Source organism: Scyliorhinus torazame, chromosome 22 (genome assembly GCF_047496885.1).
Source record: "Scyliorhinus torazame isolate Kashiwa2021f chromosome 22, sScyTor2.1, whole genome shotgun sequence".
NCBI lineage: Eukaryota > Metazoa > Chordata > Chondrichthyes > Carcharhiniformes > Scyliorhinidae > Scyliorhinus > Scyliorhinus torazame.
Window position 1 is genome coordinate 81,746,469 of NC_092728.1, and position 14,766 is coordinate 81,761,234.

At 48.8% G+C, this 14,766-nt stretch overlaps 1 protein-coding gene across 1 annotated transcript in view; it reads left to right on the forward strand.

The window, feature by feature from the left end:
- Nucleotides 1-12,774, forward strand: part of olfml2a (olfactomedin-like 2A) — a 96,168-nt gene extending 83,394 nt beyond the window's left edge. Inside the window, exons 7-8 of the mRNA XM_072488441.1 lie at nt 571-756; nt 10,354-12,774. Of these exons, the coding sequence (XP_072344542.1) occupies nt 571-756; nt 10,354-10,955 (788 nt within the window). The 3' untranslated portion in view covers nt 10,956-12,774. The remainder of the gene's footprint in view (nt 1-570; nt 757-10,353) is intronic.
- The last annotated feature ends 1,992 nt before the right edge of the window (nt 12,775-14,766 follow it).

Below are 14,766 nucleotides of genomic sequence, written 5' to 3' on the forward strand. Positions count from 1 at the left end.
TGGGAACTCAATATGGGGAGGCAATAATAGCACAGTGGTATTGTCACTGGACGAGTAAGTCAGAGACCTGGGTAATGTTCTGGGGATCCAGGTTTAGAATCCCACCACGGCAGATGGTGAAATTTGAATTGGATGATGGCCATGAAACCATTGTAGATTGTTGTAAAAACCCACCCGGTTCACTAATGTCCTTGATGGAAGGAAATCTAGTCTGGCCTACATGTGACTCCAGACCCATGGCAGTGTGGTTGACTCTTAAATGCCCCTTCAAGGGAAATTAGCGATAGGCAATAAATGGTGGCCCAGCCAGCGACACTCATATCCCATGAAATAATTTTTTAAATGGAGAATACTGAGGGTAGAAATGGTCTATGATGTCAAATTGTGTTGCTTCAGTGTGGACAAATATATTGATTTAAAGATTTCTATTACCTCACATTTATCAAATAATAAATGATTTGTAAGTTGCATAATACAGACATATAGGGCCAACAAACTACTGCACAATGTCACACATCCTTTAAATCAATAAGTACCTGGTATTCATACTGCTGTTCTTTTTATCTAAAGTCAGAGAAGGTGAGTGTTACGGGACTTTGTCAATGATCGAATCTCCTGAGAAACACCATAATTACGGCCGTAATGAGGGTGCCTGGATGAAAGATCCCATAGCCAAAGATAACAGGATCTATGTGACAAACTATTACTATGGAAACAACCTGGTAGAATTCAGGAACCTTGAAAACTTTAAACAAGGTGAGATATAACATGTTTTACAAATCACTAGATTGGTGTAGCAGGAACATTCAACTTAGTGATGACCCTTACACGCATAATTTTAAGATTATGCTTCTCTATTTGTTACATTAGCTGATGATTGTTGTTTTAATTCCTTTGACTGTGGAAATTTTAGATAAACAGTGTATGCTAAACTTTCTAAGTTCACGTTAGTGGATATACATTATTCAAGGAGCGACACTCCCACGCATCCATGAAACAATGATCCCTCCACATCAGGCTCCATCCAGCACATTTTGGGCATGATTCAGTGACCCCCTCGCGCTCGGCACTGATCCAGGTGCAATGGGTGAATCGTGAGCGAACCCCAAATTGGGCTCCGCCGGGAGCAAAACCTCACATGAGTCACCTGATTCGATCCTCCCAGTGCGATCCCTTGCTGGGCAAGATCCAGATCTGGATATTTAAATGAGCTGTTCACCCGGTTGCCAGGACTCACCGACTGCACCTGGGAGACCTCACCAGGGTGCCGTTCAGTACTGGTCCACACAAACATGGACCAGTCCTGACAGCACCTGGGTGTGGGGGTCTGCCAGACCCTTGACCTGGTAGTTAGGGACAGGGCAGCTTGGCACTGCCAGTGTGCCAGGTTGGCTGTGCCGGGGGTGCAGGTGCCTGGTTGGCAATGCCAGGGGTCGAGCCCATGTGGGTCTTGTCAGGCGGGGGGAGGGGGGGGGGAGAGTTCCTGGCAGCCTCCCCAAGGGGGGGGGGGGGGCAAAAGAGCATAGGGGACCTGAAATAGAGAGGAAAGATCAGGGCATCTGGACAAAATGGCAATCTGCAGCCAACAGGAAATCCATCTAAGTGCAGCCTCGGGGGGAACAAACTCCCTGAGGCCAAAAGCGTGCAGTTGGCTATATTAGAAAGAGCAATAGTGGAGCAGGAGATAAAGGATGCGATTGGGAGGATGCAGTCGGGGAAGGTGGCAGGGCCGGATGGGTTTCCGGTGGAATATTATAAAAAATTTAAGGATAAGGTGGCACCCCTGATGGTGGGGATGTTTGAGGAGGCGATAGGGAAGGGAGTGCTGCCACAAAGCTTGGGGCAGGCATCGATTTCACTGTTGCTAAAAAAAGATAAAGACCCGACGGAGTGTGGGTCGTATAGGCCCATATCACTTCTGAATGCGGACGCAAAAGTATTGGCGAAGGTACTGGCGGGTAGGTTGGAGGAGTGCCTCCAGAAGGTGTTAGGGGAGGATCAGACGGGGTTTGTGAAAGGGAGGCAGCTATTTTCGAACATTAGGAGGGTTTTGAACGTTGTTATGGCATCGGCGGAAGGGAAGGAAACAGAGGTGGTTGTGGCATTGGACGCAGAGAAGGCGTTTGATCGAGTAGAATGGGGGTACCTGATGGCAGTGCTGGAGCGGTTTGGGATTGGACCAACATTTGTGAACTGGGTAAAGCTATTATATAAGGAGCCGAAGGCGAGTGTCCGCACAAACAATATCAGTTCGAGATACTTTTCTCTCCACCGTGGGACGAGACAGGGATGTCCTATGTCCCCCCTGTTGTTTGCACTTGCGATTGAGCTGTTGGCCATCGCATTGAGACGTTCGGTAGCATGGAAAGGAATAGTGCAGGGGGGATAGAGCATAGGGTGTCCTTATATGCCGACGACTTGCTGCTGTATGTGTCGGAACTGAGTGCGTCGATAGGAGGAATATTGGAGCTACTGCGAGTATTTGGGTCTTTCTCGGGGTACAAGCAGAACCTGGACAAGAGTGAGTATTTTGTGGTGTCTCGGCCGGGGGTGGGGGCAGGGGAAGGGGGACTGCCATTCCGTAGGGCACGGACTTACTTTAGGTATCTGGTGGTGCAGGTTGCCCGGGAGTGGGGGAGGCTTCGCAGGTACAACATCACTAGTTTGGTGGGGAGAGTGAAAGCCGATCTGGCAAGGTGGGATGGCCTCCCTCTGTCACTGGCGGGTCGGGTACAGGCGGTTAAAATGAATGTGTTGCCGCGATTTCTGTTTATTTTTCAATGCCTACCGATTTTCTCAGGGAGACTGAAGGAAGGATTACCTCGTTCATATGGGGAGGGAAGGTGGCTAGAGTTAGAAAGGTGCTGCTACAGAGGGGAAGGCAGGCAGGGGGTTTGGGTCTTCCGAACCTGATGTATTACTACTGGGCGGCGAATGTGGAGAAGATGCGGAGCTGGGTCAGAGGGGTTGATTCCCAGTGTGTCAGAATGGAGGAGAGTTTGTGCGGGGGGTCGGGGCTGAAAGCACTAGCAACAGCGCCGCTCCCGATAGCCCCGGGGAAGTACTCAGGGAGTCCGGTAATAATAGTTTCATTGAAAATCTGGAGGCAGTTTCGTCAACACTTCAGGTTGGGGGCAGGGTCAAGGGAAATGCCAATTTGGGGGAACCACAGATTTGAGCCAGGGAGGTGGGATGGAAGTTTTCGGAAATGGGAAGAGAAGGGGATTAAGACACTAAAAGATTTGTTTCTTCGGGGTCGGTTTGCAGGATTGAGGGAGCTGGAAGCGAAGTATGGGCTGGAGCAGGGAGAAGTGTTTAGATACATGCAGGTTCGGGATTTTGCCAGGAAGGAGATACGGAGCTTCCTGGAGGAACCGGTCTCCACATTGCTGGAGGAGGTGCTGACGACAAGGGGACTGGAGAAGGGGGGCAGTGTCAGCGGTGTACGGAGCTATTCTGGAAGAGGATAAGACACCACTGGAAGGGATCAAAGCAAAGTGGGAGGAAGAGCTGGGAGAGTGAGATACCCTCAATTACGACTCAGGAGAGGAGTTCGAGAATACAAAGGCTTTAATAACCAGAAAACCAGACAGCTGCCGAGAAGTGTGCTCACTGCACGCTGCCTACTGAACGTAACCTTATATACAGCTTCCTGGGGGCGGAGTCCCCCAGGGTTCCAAACCCAGTCTTAAAGGGGCCTACGCATTAAGGGTACATATGTATACAAATATCATTCACCGCAGAGAGGTTATAGAGGAGGGGGTCTGGTGTGAGGTGCTCCGGAGAGTGAATGCCTCCACCTCATGTGCGAGGTTGGGGCTGATACAGCTGAAGGTGGTATATGGAGCGCACCTCACGAGGGCGAGGATGAGCCAATTTTTTGAAGGAGTAGAAGATGTGTGTGAGCGTTGCGGGGAGGTGGGGGGTGGGGGGCGCTAATCATGTTATTTTGTTTTGGTCCTGTCCAAAGTTAGGGGAGTATTGGAAGGTGGTTTTTAGGGTAATTTCCAAGGTGGTGCGAGTGAAACTGGACCCGGTCCCCGGGAGGCCATATTCGAGGTGTCAGACCAGCCAAGGTTGGAAACGGGTGCGGAGGCAGATATCATAACCGTCGCCTCGTTGGTCGCCCTAAAGCGGATCCTGATGGGATGGAGAGCAACCTCTCCACCCAGTGCCCTGGCGTGGAGGGGGGACCTGTTGGAATACTTGAGAAGGTTAAGTTCGAACTGAGGGGAAGCTCGGAGGGGTTCTACAAGTCATGGGCACTATTTATTATGCACTTTCAAGAACTGGATAACATTGAACATTAGTTGGGGGGGGGGAATGGGTGGGAGGGTTGGGGGGGCAGGGGGGCTGTGTATATTAAGGATGATTATGGGGAATCCCTGATTCTTTTTTGTCATTTGTTTATGTAAACATGCGGGCTGATGTTTGGGGGTTGGTGGAAGGATGGGATCGTTGTTATTGTTATGGGGATTGACATATCTGTTGCCGATTATTGTTTATTGTTGGTGGGTGTAAATTCGGGAGAAAATGTGAAAAAGGAGAATAAAAATATTTTATTTTAAAAAGTGTGCAGTTGTATAGCGGGATGTTTCTCGGCGCTGCATCACCAAAAAACACTGTCAAATGGGACTTCCGGTTGCGGCTATGCCTAGGTAGGTTGCACGTTCGGCAGCTCCCGCCGGGAACGGACTTTTGGGCTCATCAGAGGGGCCCCCACGGCAATTGTTCGACGGATCCCAGTGTGGGAAGGTGACAGCAGGGTTCCCCCAACACTATATGGATTGAACCAGGAGTGTTGCGGTTCAAAAAGTGATCCTGGTGCAGCGGAAAGTGCGAGGGAGGAAAAGCAAGATGGCGGCGGGTGGAGACCAAGCAGCGTGGGCGCAGTGGGCGCAGGAGCAGCAGGAGTTCCTTAAATGCTGCTTTGCGGAGCTGAAGACAGAAATGCTGGCGCCAATGAAGGCGCCGATTGAGAAGCTCGTGGAGACCCAGAAGGCCCAAGGGGCGGCGATCCGGGAGGTGCGGCAAAAAGCCTCGGAGAACGAGGACGAGATATTGGACCTGGCGGTGAAGATGGAGGCGCACGAGGTGCTGCACAAGAGGTGGCAGGAAAAATTTGAGGACCTGGAGAATAGGTCGAGGAGGAAGAATCTTCGGATTCTGGGTCTCCCTGAAGGAGTGGAGGGGCCCGATGCCGGGGCATTTGTGAGCACGATGCTCAATTCGCTGATGGGTGCGGGAGCTTTCCCGAGGCCCCTGGAGCTGGATGGGGCTTATCGGGTCCTGGCAAGGAGGCCCAAAGCCAACGAGCCGCCAAGGGCTGTAGTGGTGAGGTTCCATTGCTTTATGGACAGAGAGTGTGTCCTGAGATGGGCCAAAAAATAACAGAGCAGCAGATGGGAGAACACGGAGATCCGAATTTACCAGGTCTGGAGTGCGGAGCTGGTTTTAACCGGGCTAAGGCGGTTCTCCATCGGAAGGGGGTGAAGTTCGGGATGCTGCAGCCAGCGCGATTGTGGGTCACGTTCCAAGATCGGCACCACTATTTTGAAATGCCTGATGAGGCATGGAACTTTATCCAGTCTGAAAAGTTGGACTCAAACTGAGGGTTTGTCGTGGGGGGATATTTACTGTGTTTACTGCGTTTGGGGAATGTTCTTTTGGTTTGAGTGCTGGGTGGAGATGGGTGAATGGATTTGAGGTGGGGGCTGTGGGAGAGTGTGGGCGTCGGTGTTGGAGGGACATGGCCCCGCGGAGGAAGAGGGGGGGTGGAGGCCCGGGGATGGGGAGTTGGGGTAAGGCCGCAAAAAGGAGCTGCGCCAGAGGGGGCGGGGCTGACTCAGACGGAAAGCGCGGGATTTTTCCCGCGTTAGGGAAGGATGGGGGCGGGGCCGGGGTGAAGGGCGGTGCGGGAGAGGAGCGCACACTGACTGCCAACGGGTGGGGGGATTCTCACACTGGGGGGGTCGATGGAATGGCGGGAGAGGCCGGGGTCAGCAGGAGTCAGCTGACTTACGGGAGTGTCATGGGGGGAGCAAAATGGCTAGATGAGAATCTAGTGGGGGGAGGGGGGAAGGGACGGGGGGGGCTACTGGTTAGCTGCTGCATTGGCCAAAGGGGAGTTGGAAGCAGGAGAGGTAGGCGGGGCAGTGGTCCGCCGCCTGTGGGACTGGAGGGTGCGGGAGGCGCGGGCACGTGGCTGGCCTAGAAAAGGAGATGGCTAGTCGGCGGGGGGGGGGGGGGGGGGGGGGGGGGGGGGTGGGCGAGTAGCCCCCTGATCCGGCTGATAACTTGGAATGTGAGGGGCCTGAATGGGCCGGTCAGGAGGGCCTGGGTGTTCGCGCACATAAAGGGCCAGTTGAAGGCAGACGTGGTTATGCTCCAGGAGACACATCTGAAGGTGGCAGACAGGTTAGGCTGAGAAAGGGATGGGTAGGGCAGGTCTTTTATTCAGGGCTGGATGCGAAGAGGGGTTGCAATACTGGTGGGGATGCGGGTGTCGTTCGAGGCACTGAATATTGTGGCGGATAATGGAGGTCGATATGTGATGGTGAGTGGAGGTTGCAGGGGGTGCGGGTGGTACTGGTGAACGTATATGCCCCGAATTGGGATGATGCCGGATTTATGAAACGCATGCTGGGTCGGATTCCGGATCTGGAGGTAGGAAGCTTGATAATGGGGGGGGACTTCAACACGGTGCTGGACCCAGCACTGGACCGCTCTAGGTCCAGGACGGGTAAGAGGCTGGCTGCGGCTAAGGTGCTTAGGGGGTTTATGGACCAGATGGGGGAGTGGATCCATGGAGGTTTGCCAGACAGCAGGCCAGGGAATTTTCCTTCTTTTCCCATGTCCATAGAGCCTACTCCCGGATAGATTGTTTCATTTTGAGTAGGGCGCTAATCCCGAAAGTGGAGGGAACGGAATATTCGGCCATAGCCATCTCGGACCACGCCCCACATTGGGTGGAGCTGGAGTTGGGGGAGGAGAGGGACCAGCGCCTGCTGTGGCACCTCGATGTGGGACTGTTGGCGGATGAGGGGGTGTGCGGGCGGGTGCGGGGGTGTATTGAAAGATACTTGGAGGCCAACGACAATGGGGAGGTGTAGGTGATAATGGAGCTAATCTCCATTAGGGCCCACAGGGAGAAGAGAGAGGGGAGGGAGAGGGAGAGGTTGGTGGGGGAGATTTTAAGGGTGGACAGGAGTTATGCAGAGGCCCCCGAGGAGGGGCTACTTAGGGAGCGACGGAACGTCCAGACGGAATTCGACCTGATGACCATGGGGAAAGCAGAGGCACAGTGGAGGAAAGCGCAGGGGGCGATGTATGAGTATGGGAAGAAGGTGAGTCGGATGCTGGCACATCAGCTTCGTAAGAGGGAGACAGCGAGGGAGATTGGTGGAGTTAGTGATAGAGGGGGGAATACGGTGCAGAGTGCGGTGAGAATAAACGAGATATTTAGGGACTTCAATGGGGATCTGTACAGGTCTGAGCCCCCAGCCGGGGAGGAGGGGATACGACGATTCCTAGATCAGCTGAGGTTCCCGAGTGTGGAGGAGGAGCAGGTGGCTGATTTGGGGGCGCCGATTGGGCTGGAGGAGCTGGTTAAAGGATTGGGGAACATGCAGGCGGGGAAGGCCCCGGGGCCGGATGGGTTCCCGGTTGAATTTTACAGGAAATACGTGGACCTGCTGGGCCAGTTGCTAGTGAGGACTTTTAATAAGGCAAGGGAGGAGGGGACCTTGCCCCCGACAATGTCCAGGGCGTTGATTTCTTTGATCTTGAAGCGGGACAAGGATCCATTGCAATGTGGGTCGTATAGACCGATCTCGTTCCTCAATGTTGAGCTGGCGAAGGTGCTGGCTATGAGAATTGAGGACTGTGTCCCGGGGGTGATTCATGAGGACCAGACAGGATTTGTGAAGGGTAGGCAGCTAAATACAAATGTGCGGAGGCTCCTCAATGTGATTATGATGCCCTCGGTGGAGGGAGAAGCGGAGGTAGTGGCAGCTATGAACGCGGAGAAGGCCTTGATCGGGTGGAGAGGGAGTATCTTTGGGAAGTGTTGTGGAGGTTTGGGTTCGGGGAGGGGTTCATCAGTTGGGTCAGGCTGCTATATAAAGCCCCGATGGCGAGTGTGGCTGCAAACCGTCGAAGGTCGGAGTACCTTCGGCTGTACCGGGGGACGAGGCAGGGGTGCCCCTTATCCCCCTTGTTGTTTGCACTGGCAATTGAGCCGCTGGCCATGGCACTGAGGGAGTCCAAGAAATGGAGGGGATTGGTTCGGGGGAGAGAGGAACACCGGGTGTCGTTGCATGCCGATGACCTGTTGTTGTATGTTGCGGATCCAGTGGAGGGGATGGGTGAGGTCATGCGGAGCCTTAGGGAGTTTGGGGACTTTTCGTAGGGAAGAGTGAGCTCTTTGTGGTGCATTCAGGGGACCACGGAAGGGGGATAGACGAGCTACCGCTGAAGAGGGCGGAAAGGAGCTTTCGGTACCTAGGGATCCAAGTTGCTAGGAGTTGGTGGGCCCTGCACAAGCTCAATTTGACGTGGTTAGTGGAGCAGATGGAGGAGGATTTTAAAAGATGGGATATGCTGCGACTCTCACTAGCGGGTAGGGTGCAGTCGGTCAAAATGAAGGTCCTTCCGAGGTTTCTCTTTGTGTTCCAGTGCCTTCCATTTTGATCCCCAAGTCCTTTTTCAAACGGGTAAGCAGGAGCATCATGGGATTTGTGTGGGCGAATAAGACCCCGAGGGTGAAGAGGGTGTTTCTGGAGCATAGCAGGGACAGGGGGGGGGGGGGCTGGCACTGCCAAATTTGTGTGGCTATTATTGGGCAGCCAATGTGGCGATGATCCGTAAGTGGGTAATGGAGGGAGAGGGGGCGGCGTGGAAGAGATGGCGTCCTGTGTGGGCACGAGCCTGAGGGCGCTGGTGACGGCACCGCTGCCGCTCTCGCCGACAAGGTACACCACGAGTCCGGTGGTGGCGGCGATGCTGAAGATCTGGGGGCAGTGGAGGCGACACAGGGGCGAGGTGGGAGCCTCGGTTTGGTCCCCGATTCGGGAGAACCATCGGTTCGGCCCGGGAAGGATGGATGGGGGGTTTCGGAGCTGGCATCGGGCAGGGATTAGAAGAATGGGGGACCTGTTCATCGATGGGACGTTTGTGAGCCTAGGGGCGCTGGAGGAGAAGTTTGGGCTACCCCCGGGAAATGCTTTCTGGTACATGCAAGTAAGGGCGTTTGTGAGGGGGCAGGTGAGGGAATTCCTGTTGCTTCCGGCATGTGGGATTCAGGACAGGGTGATTTCGGGTGTATGGGTTGGAGAAGGCAAGGTTTCGGCGATTTACCAGGAGCTGCAGGAAGAGGAGGATGCCTCGGTGGAGGAGTTAAAGGGCAAGTGGGAGGAGGAGCTTGGGGAGGAGATAGATGAGGGTCTGTGGGCTGATGCCCTGAGTAGGGTTAATTCTTCCTCCTCTTGCGCCAGGCTCAGACTAATACCGTTCAAAGTTACTCACAGAGCGCATATGATAGGGGCGAGGTTGAGTAGGTTCTTTTGGGTGGAGGACAGATGTGGGAGGTGCTCGGGGAGCCCGGCAAATCACGTCCATATGTTCTGGTCGTGCCCGGCGCTGGATGGGTTTTGGAGGGGCTTTGCGAGGACTATGTCCAAGGTGGTGAACGCCCGGGTCAAGCCGAGCTGGGGATTAGCATTATTTGGGGTATCGGACGAGCCGGGGGTGCAGGAGGCGAAAGAGGCTGGTATTCTGGCCTTTGCGTCCCTGGAAGCCCGGCGGAGGATTTTGCTACTATGGAGGGATGCGAAGCCCCCTAGTGTGGAAGCTTGTATCAATGACATGGCAGGGTTCATCAAGCTGGAGAGGATAAAGTTTGCCTTGCGAAGGTCTGTGCAACCGTTCCTAGACTATCTTGCGGAGCGTTAGGAGGTCAGCAGCAGCAGCCCAGGGGCGGGGGCGAGGGGGGGGGGGGAGGGGGTTCTTTTGGGGTGGCGTTTGGGTTAAGGCGTTTTCTTTTCCCTATTTATGTTTTTTACTGTTATATTGGGGGTTATTGTATATGGGGGAAATCCAATGTATAATTTCTGCTTGTGTTCTTGTTTCTTTCTTCTTGTTGGGGGGGGAGGGGTTTGTTGAAAATTTGTTGAAATACTTGGATAAATATATATATTTTTTAAAAACACTGTCAAATGTACCATTCAGCGGATTTTAACTTGAGTCCGCTGAATTGCACCCATATGAAAGATTTACTTTTTAAATGTGGCAGTAATTTGGTTTTGAGTGACTTTACTAGTTAGCAGTTTTAACATTTGTATCTTCTTTTCCTAGGGCGCTGGAGCAATCTGTACAAACTTCCTTATAACTGGATTGGAACAGGCCATGTTGTTTACAATGGGTCATTCTATTACAATCGGGCTTTTACCAGAAATATAATCAAGTATGATATTAAGCAGAGGTTTGTGGCAGCCTGGACCCTTCTTCATGATGTAGTATATGAAGACACAACGCCATGGAAATGGCGAGGACATTCAGACATTGATTTTGCTGTTGATGAAAGTGGCTTGTGGGTTATTTACCCTGCTGTCTATTATGAGTACTCCCAGAATGAAATCATAGTCATCAGCAAACTAGATCCTATTGATCTTTCAATGAATAAGGAAACAACTTGGAAAACAGGCCTCAAGCGCAATTCCTATGGCAACTGTTTCATTATTTGTGGTGTTTTGTATGCAGTAGATACTTACAATGAAAAAGAAGGCCAAGTGTCTTATGCATACGATACTCACACAAACACTGAAATAAATCCAAAGTTACCCTTCATCAATGAATACACTTATACCACACAGATTGACTACAATCCTAAAGAGAAAATTTTGTATGCATGGGATAATGGTCATCAAGTCACCTACAAAATTATTTTTGCATTCTGAGTTTATACAAAAGCTCAACCTATCACAAAGCACTTTTAATTTGTCTTATTTTGATCATCTACATCTAATGGGAATTTGCACTTGGGCTAGTAGAGAGGTTTAAATAGTTGGAATGTCTTTGGCAACCCTTGTCTTATGAATAATTAATAATTCTATAAAATGCATGACAATTTATGACTGAGTGTTGTAGACAATTAAGAACTAAGCATATCCACTGTATTCCCTTCCTTCTATTTCATTCCAACATCATCCAGTATTTACTGGCAAATCAGAAAACAACAAAGCTCCTTCCTCTGTATGACTGTACCAGACATCAGTAAGGATGAGTTGCATTTCAAACTGTCATCTGCATTTCTTCAGAACAATCAAATTGGATATACCACATCCTTGAAACATCACCAACATGGGACTGCACTTCAAAGATTGTCTCAGAACATTTACATCAAGGATCAACAGTTTGATTAAATCCATAGAGAATGTGACCATCTTTCTTAATGTTTACAACAGTTTAGAAATCAGCTTAAATTACCCCCACGAGTTTAAGTTAGTATTATACTGTGTCATAACATGCACTGTTTGTATAATCTTGTCATACAATTTTCTGGATAAAGTGTAAACTAGAGGTTGTACCTAAAAGCCTCAAGTACTGAACTAGTGCCTTTTGATTACAAAACATGTAGAAATCGTGTATGAATATAAACCACCAATGTAAATTATGCTAGTAGACTTCGGATAAAGGAATTATATAGGCCAAAAGCTTTTTTAATTCGAAATATAGATTTCACAGTTGTGCAGGAAATACATAAATGTAACTTTATCAAGGTAATTTCAGAATACTTTTAAGATTATTATTTTATGTTAGGCCAAAGCATTGCAACAACCAGTCTGGAAAGAAATAAGTACAAGAAGGGCATTTTGCAGGTCAAAGTAATAATTCCTAGTCTAGAATTTTTTGAAATAAAATTGATATGAATGACAACAATACTACAAGCTGCCCCAGCTATCACTCAAACCACTTCACTCACAATTCATTAGTTTATCCCAGCTACTTTAATTCAGAACTGCAACTCAGTTGAAAGCTTTATGTTTTAGTCTTAAACAAATACTGTAGAATAATCTAGTAATTTGTAAAATGCTTATGTTTATACCACAGCTCATTTTTGTGAAATGCTTTTTGCATTGTTTGGAGATAATATCACATTTGAAAACAGATGGCACTGATAAAAAGAGACGATGCCACTGGAGCCAGAGCTCAATCTGCACATTTGGTTATTTACAATTGTTTGAAAAAAGAAACATGACCATGTTGCCATGAGTTTTTGTCTCCTATGAATTGAGAAAACTTATTTTGCAAGTATCTTTGATCAAAGATTTAAAATTCATTTTTATTTTCATTTTTATGTGAATTGAGATTTTTTTTTAACTTTGATATGTGGTGTAAACACAACTTATGATGAATTGTAGGATGTGATTTTATTCCACTTGTGGTCCTGATCATATGTGTGACTTTGCACATGTAGGCCATCATTGTTATAAAAATCTCTCACAGTCCCCTGCTATGCGTTGTTTGTATGTCTTTGAATTCTCATATACACCTTAAATACACCAATCACTGCAAGCATTAAATGATCAAATTATTTTTAATATGTAGGTTTTCACAAGTAGAAGTGAGTAGGTCACAATTAACCAGACAACTGGCCAATGCAACAATGGAGTATTGTGCAATAGTGTTTGGTTCCTAGCTTGCATGGGAATTGACTGCTTAAAGTGGACCAAATCATGTGAGCCTATGCAATAAACTACAGTAATGTTTGCCAACTATCATTGCCAAATTTTTGTCATTCGTATTTTAGCAACCTTTTCGTGCTGAGAACGTTTAAAACTTTTGACTACTATTAAATGTTTTTTTTAAGATGTCACTGGGAGGAACATGTGCCTTTCAAGAGAATATTCATGATAACTTCTGTTCAATTGGTCTGTTGAAGCTATAGTGGAAACTAGAGTTTACTACTTTCTGTGTTACAAACATTAAAACACTGAAGTAAAAAACATTTCCTCAAACCCCCAAATATCAACACCTTTTGTACACATTTGAAGATTCATTGAATTACTGCCAATAATTAAGTGGATTTTGGTTACTTATAACTGTTAAAAATTCAATGTTACTCCCCGTGTCTGCGTGGGTTTCATCCCCACAACCCAAAGATGTGCAGGGTAGGTGGATTGGCCACACTGAATTGCCCCTTGTGGTAGTCTGTGTTAGGAGGATTACGGTACCTAGTAATGCCGGAATACCATTGGTGGAGAATGTACTTGTTCCCATTGGATAAGCTTGCATGTTAGCTCCGCCCTGCAAGGCGGGGTATAAGAGCCCATGCCGCCCCAGCAGCTTTCTTCTGTACCTGCGCTGCTGGGGGAAACATCTAGCGTAATAAAGCCTTCAGTTGTCTCCAATCTCGTTTCTGAGGTTATTGATTGTGCATCAACCCTTAATTGCAAAATAAAGAATTGGGTACTTTGAATTTATTTTAAAAATGAAATTCAATGTTACAATGTTTTGTTTCAATCTCCTTTGGATTCTGAACATTGGAATGGCAATTGTCCTGCTGTTGAGTTTCAAAATTGGTCCCATCTTTAATTAGTATCAAATAGGCAGGCATCCAGCACTACTCATGATGTTCATTGGAAGCTCGCCTAATCTGGGATTTGAATATGATGAGTGTTGATGTTATTTAAGATAGCCTGTACCTCTCAAAGTGAAGGTGCACTTTGCTATACTTCATAGAAACTTAATAGGTTCCAGGAACAGTTACTGTGATAGCCATGGGATTTTTAAATGCTGAGTTTGGCATCCAAGTGGAGGTTGTTTCCACAGGGTAGGGGTTCCACTGGGTAGGGGGGGTGAAAGGGCTAAAGTGTTCTGAAGTAATAGTGGAGGACAATGCAAGGAACAAAGCACCTAAAACCTGGTTGCAATATTACAAATTTACTGACCTCACCAATGTTTCTATGATTTGATTTCTAACAAATCTCATGATATTGACTCCTTCGCATCCATAGGGCCTTGAGCTTGTTTTCCCCTATTTGCCTTTTTTTGCCTGTATCATGTGTTGTGCCTGCAGTTGGAGCTTGGGAGGTTGATGACTGCTGAACTTCCATTAAGGTCACATGAGATCGCCATGGTGGGCAAACACTTCGGATGCAGAGGGACCCACTACAAACTGATTCATCCAGGCAGCAACTGGAGTATCTGGCCAACCTGGTTGCTTGGCACCTAAAGGGCACTAGCTGGAGCAGCTTTTTGCTTGTACCAACAAGGATACTAGCTGAGAGGCTGTGGTGTAGGGGACAGTTGAGTGACAATTTATCTTCCATTGTGCTGCCCATCTCCTTTTCAGCTCACCCAGGAAGATTCTGGGAGACCTGAGGAAGGAACAGTTAGTGGCAAGGATAAACAGAGGGAGATGTGTAACTGCTAAAGGCAGCTAAATTTTATGATCCAGGTGCTACCTACCCCACCAGCCTCTCAGCTAGTATCCTTGTTGGTACAAGCAAAAAGCTGCTCCAGTCACTGCCTGGATGAATCAGTTTGCAGCAGAGCTCTCTGCAGGTATAGATTTTTGAGGTTTTCAACCATGGCTACCTCCATATGACCTCACTGGAAATTCAGAAGTCATCAATTTCCCACGCTCCAACTGCTGGAGAAACATTAAAGCAGCAGAAGTGAGAAATGAGTGCACCAGTCAGGAAGCAGGGCTTTGCTGATGCTATCTAGGTGATACTGACTTTTCTAAAGTTAATTTTGTGGAAT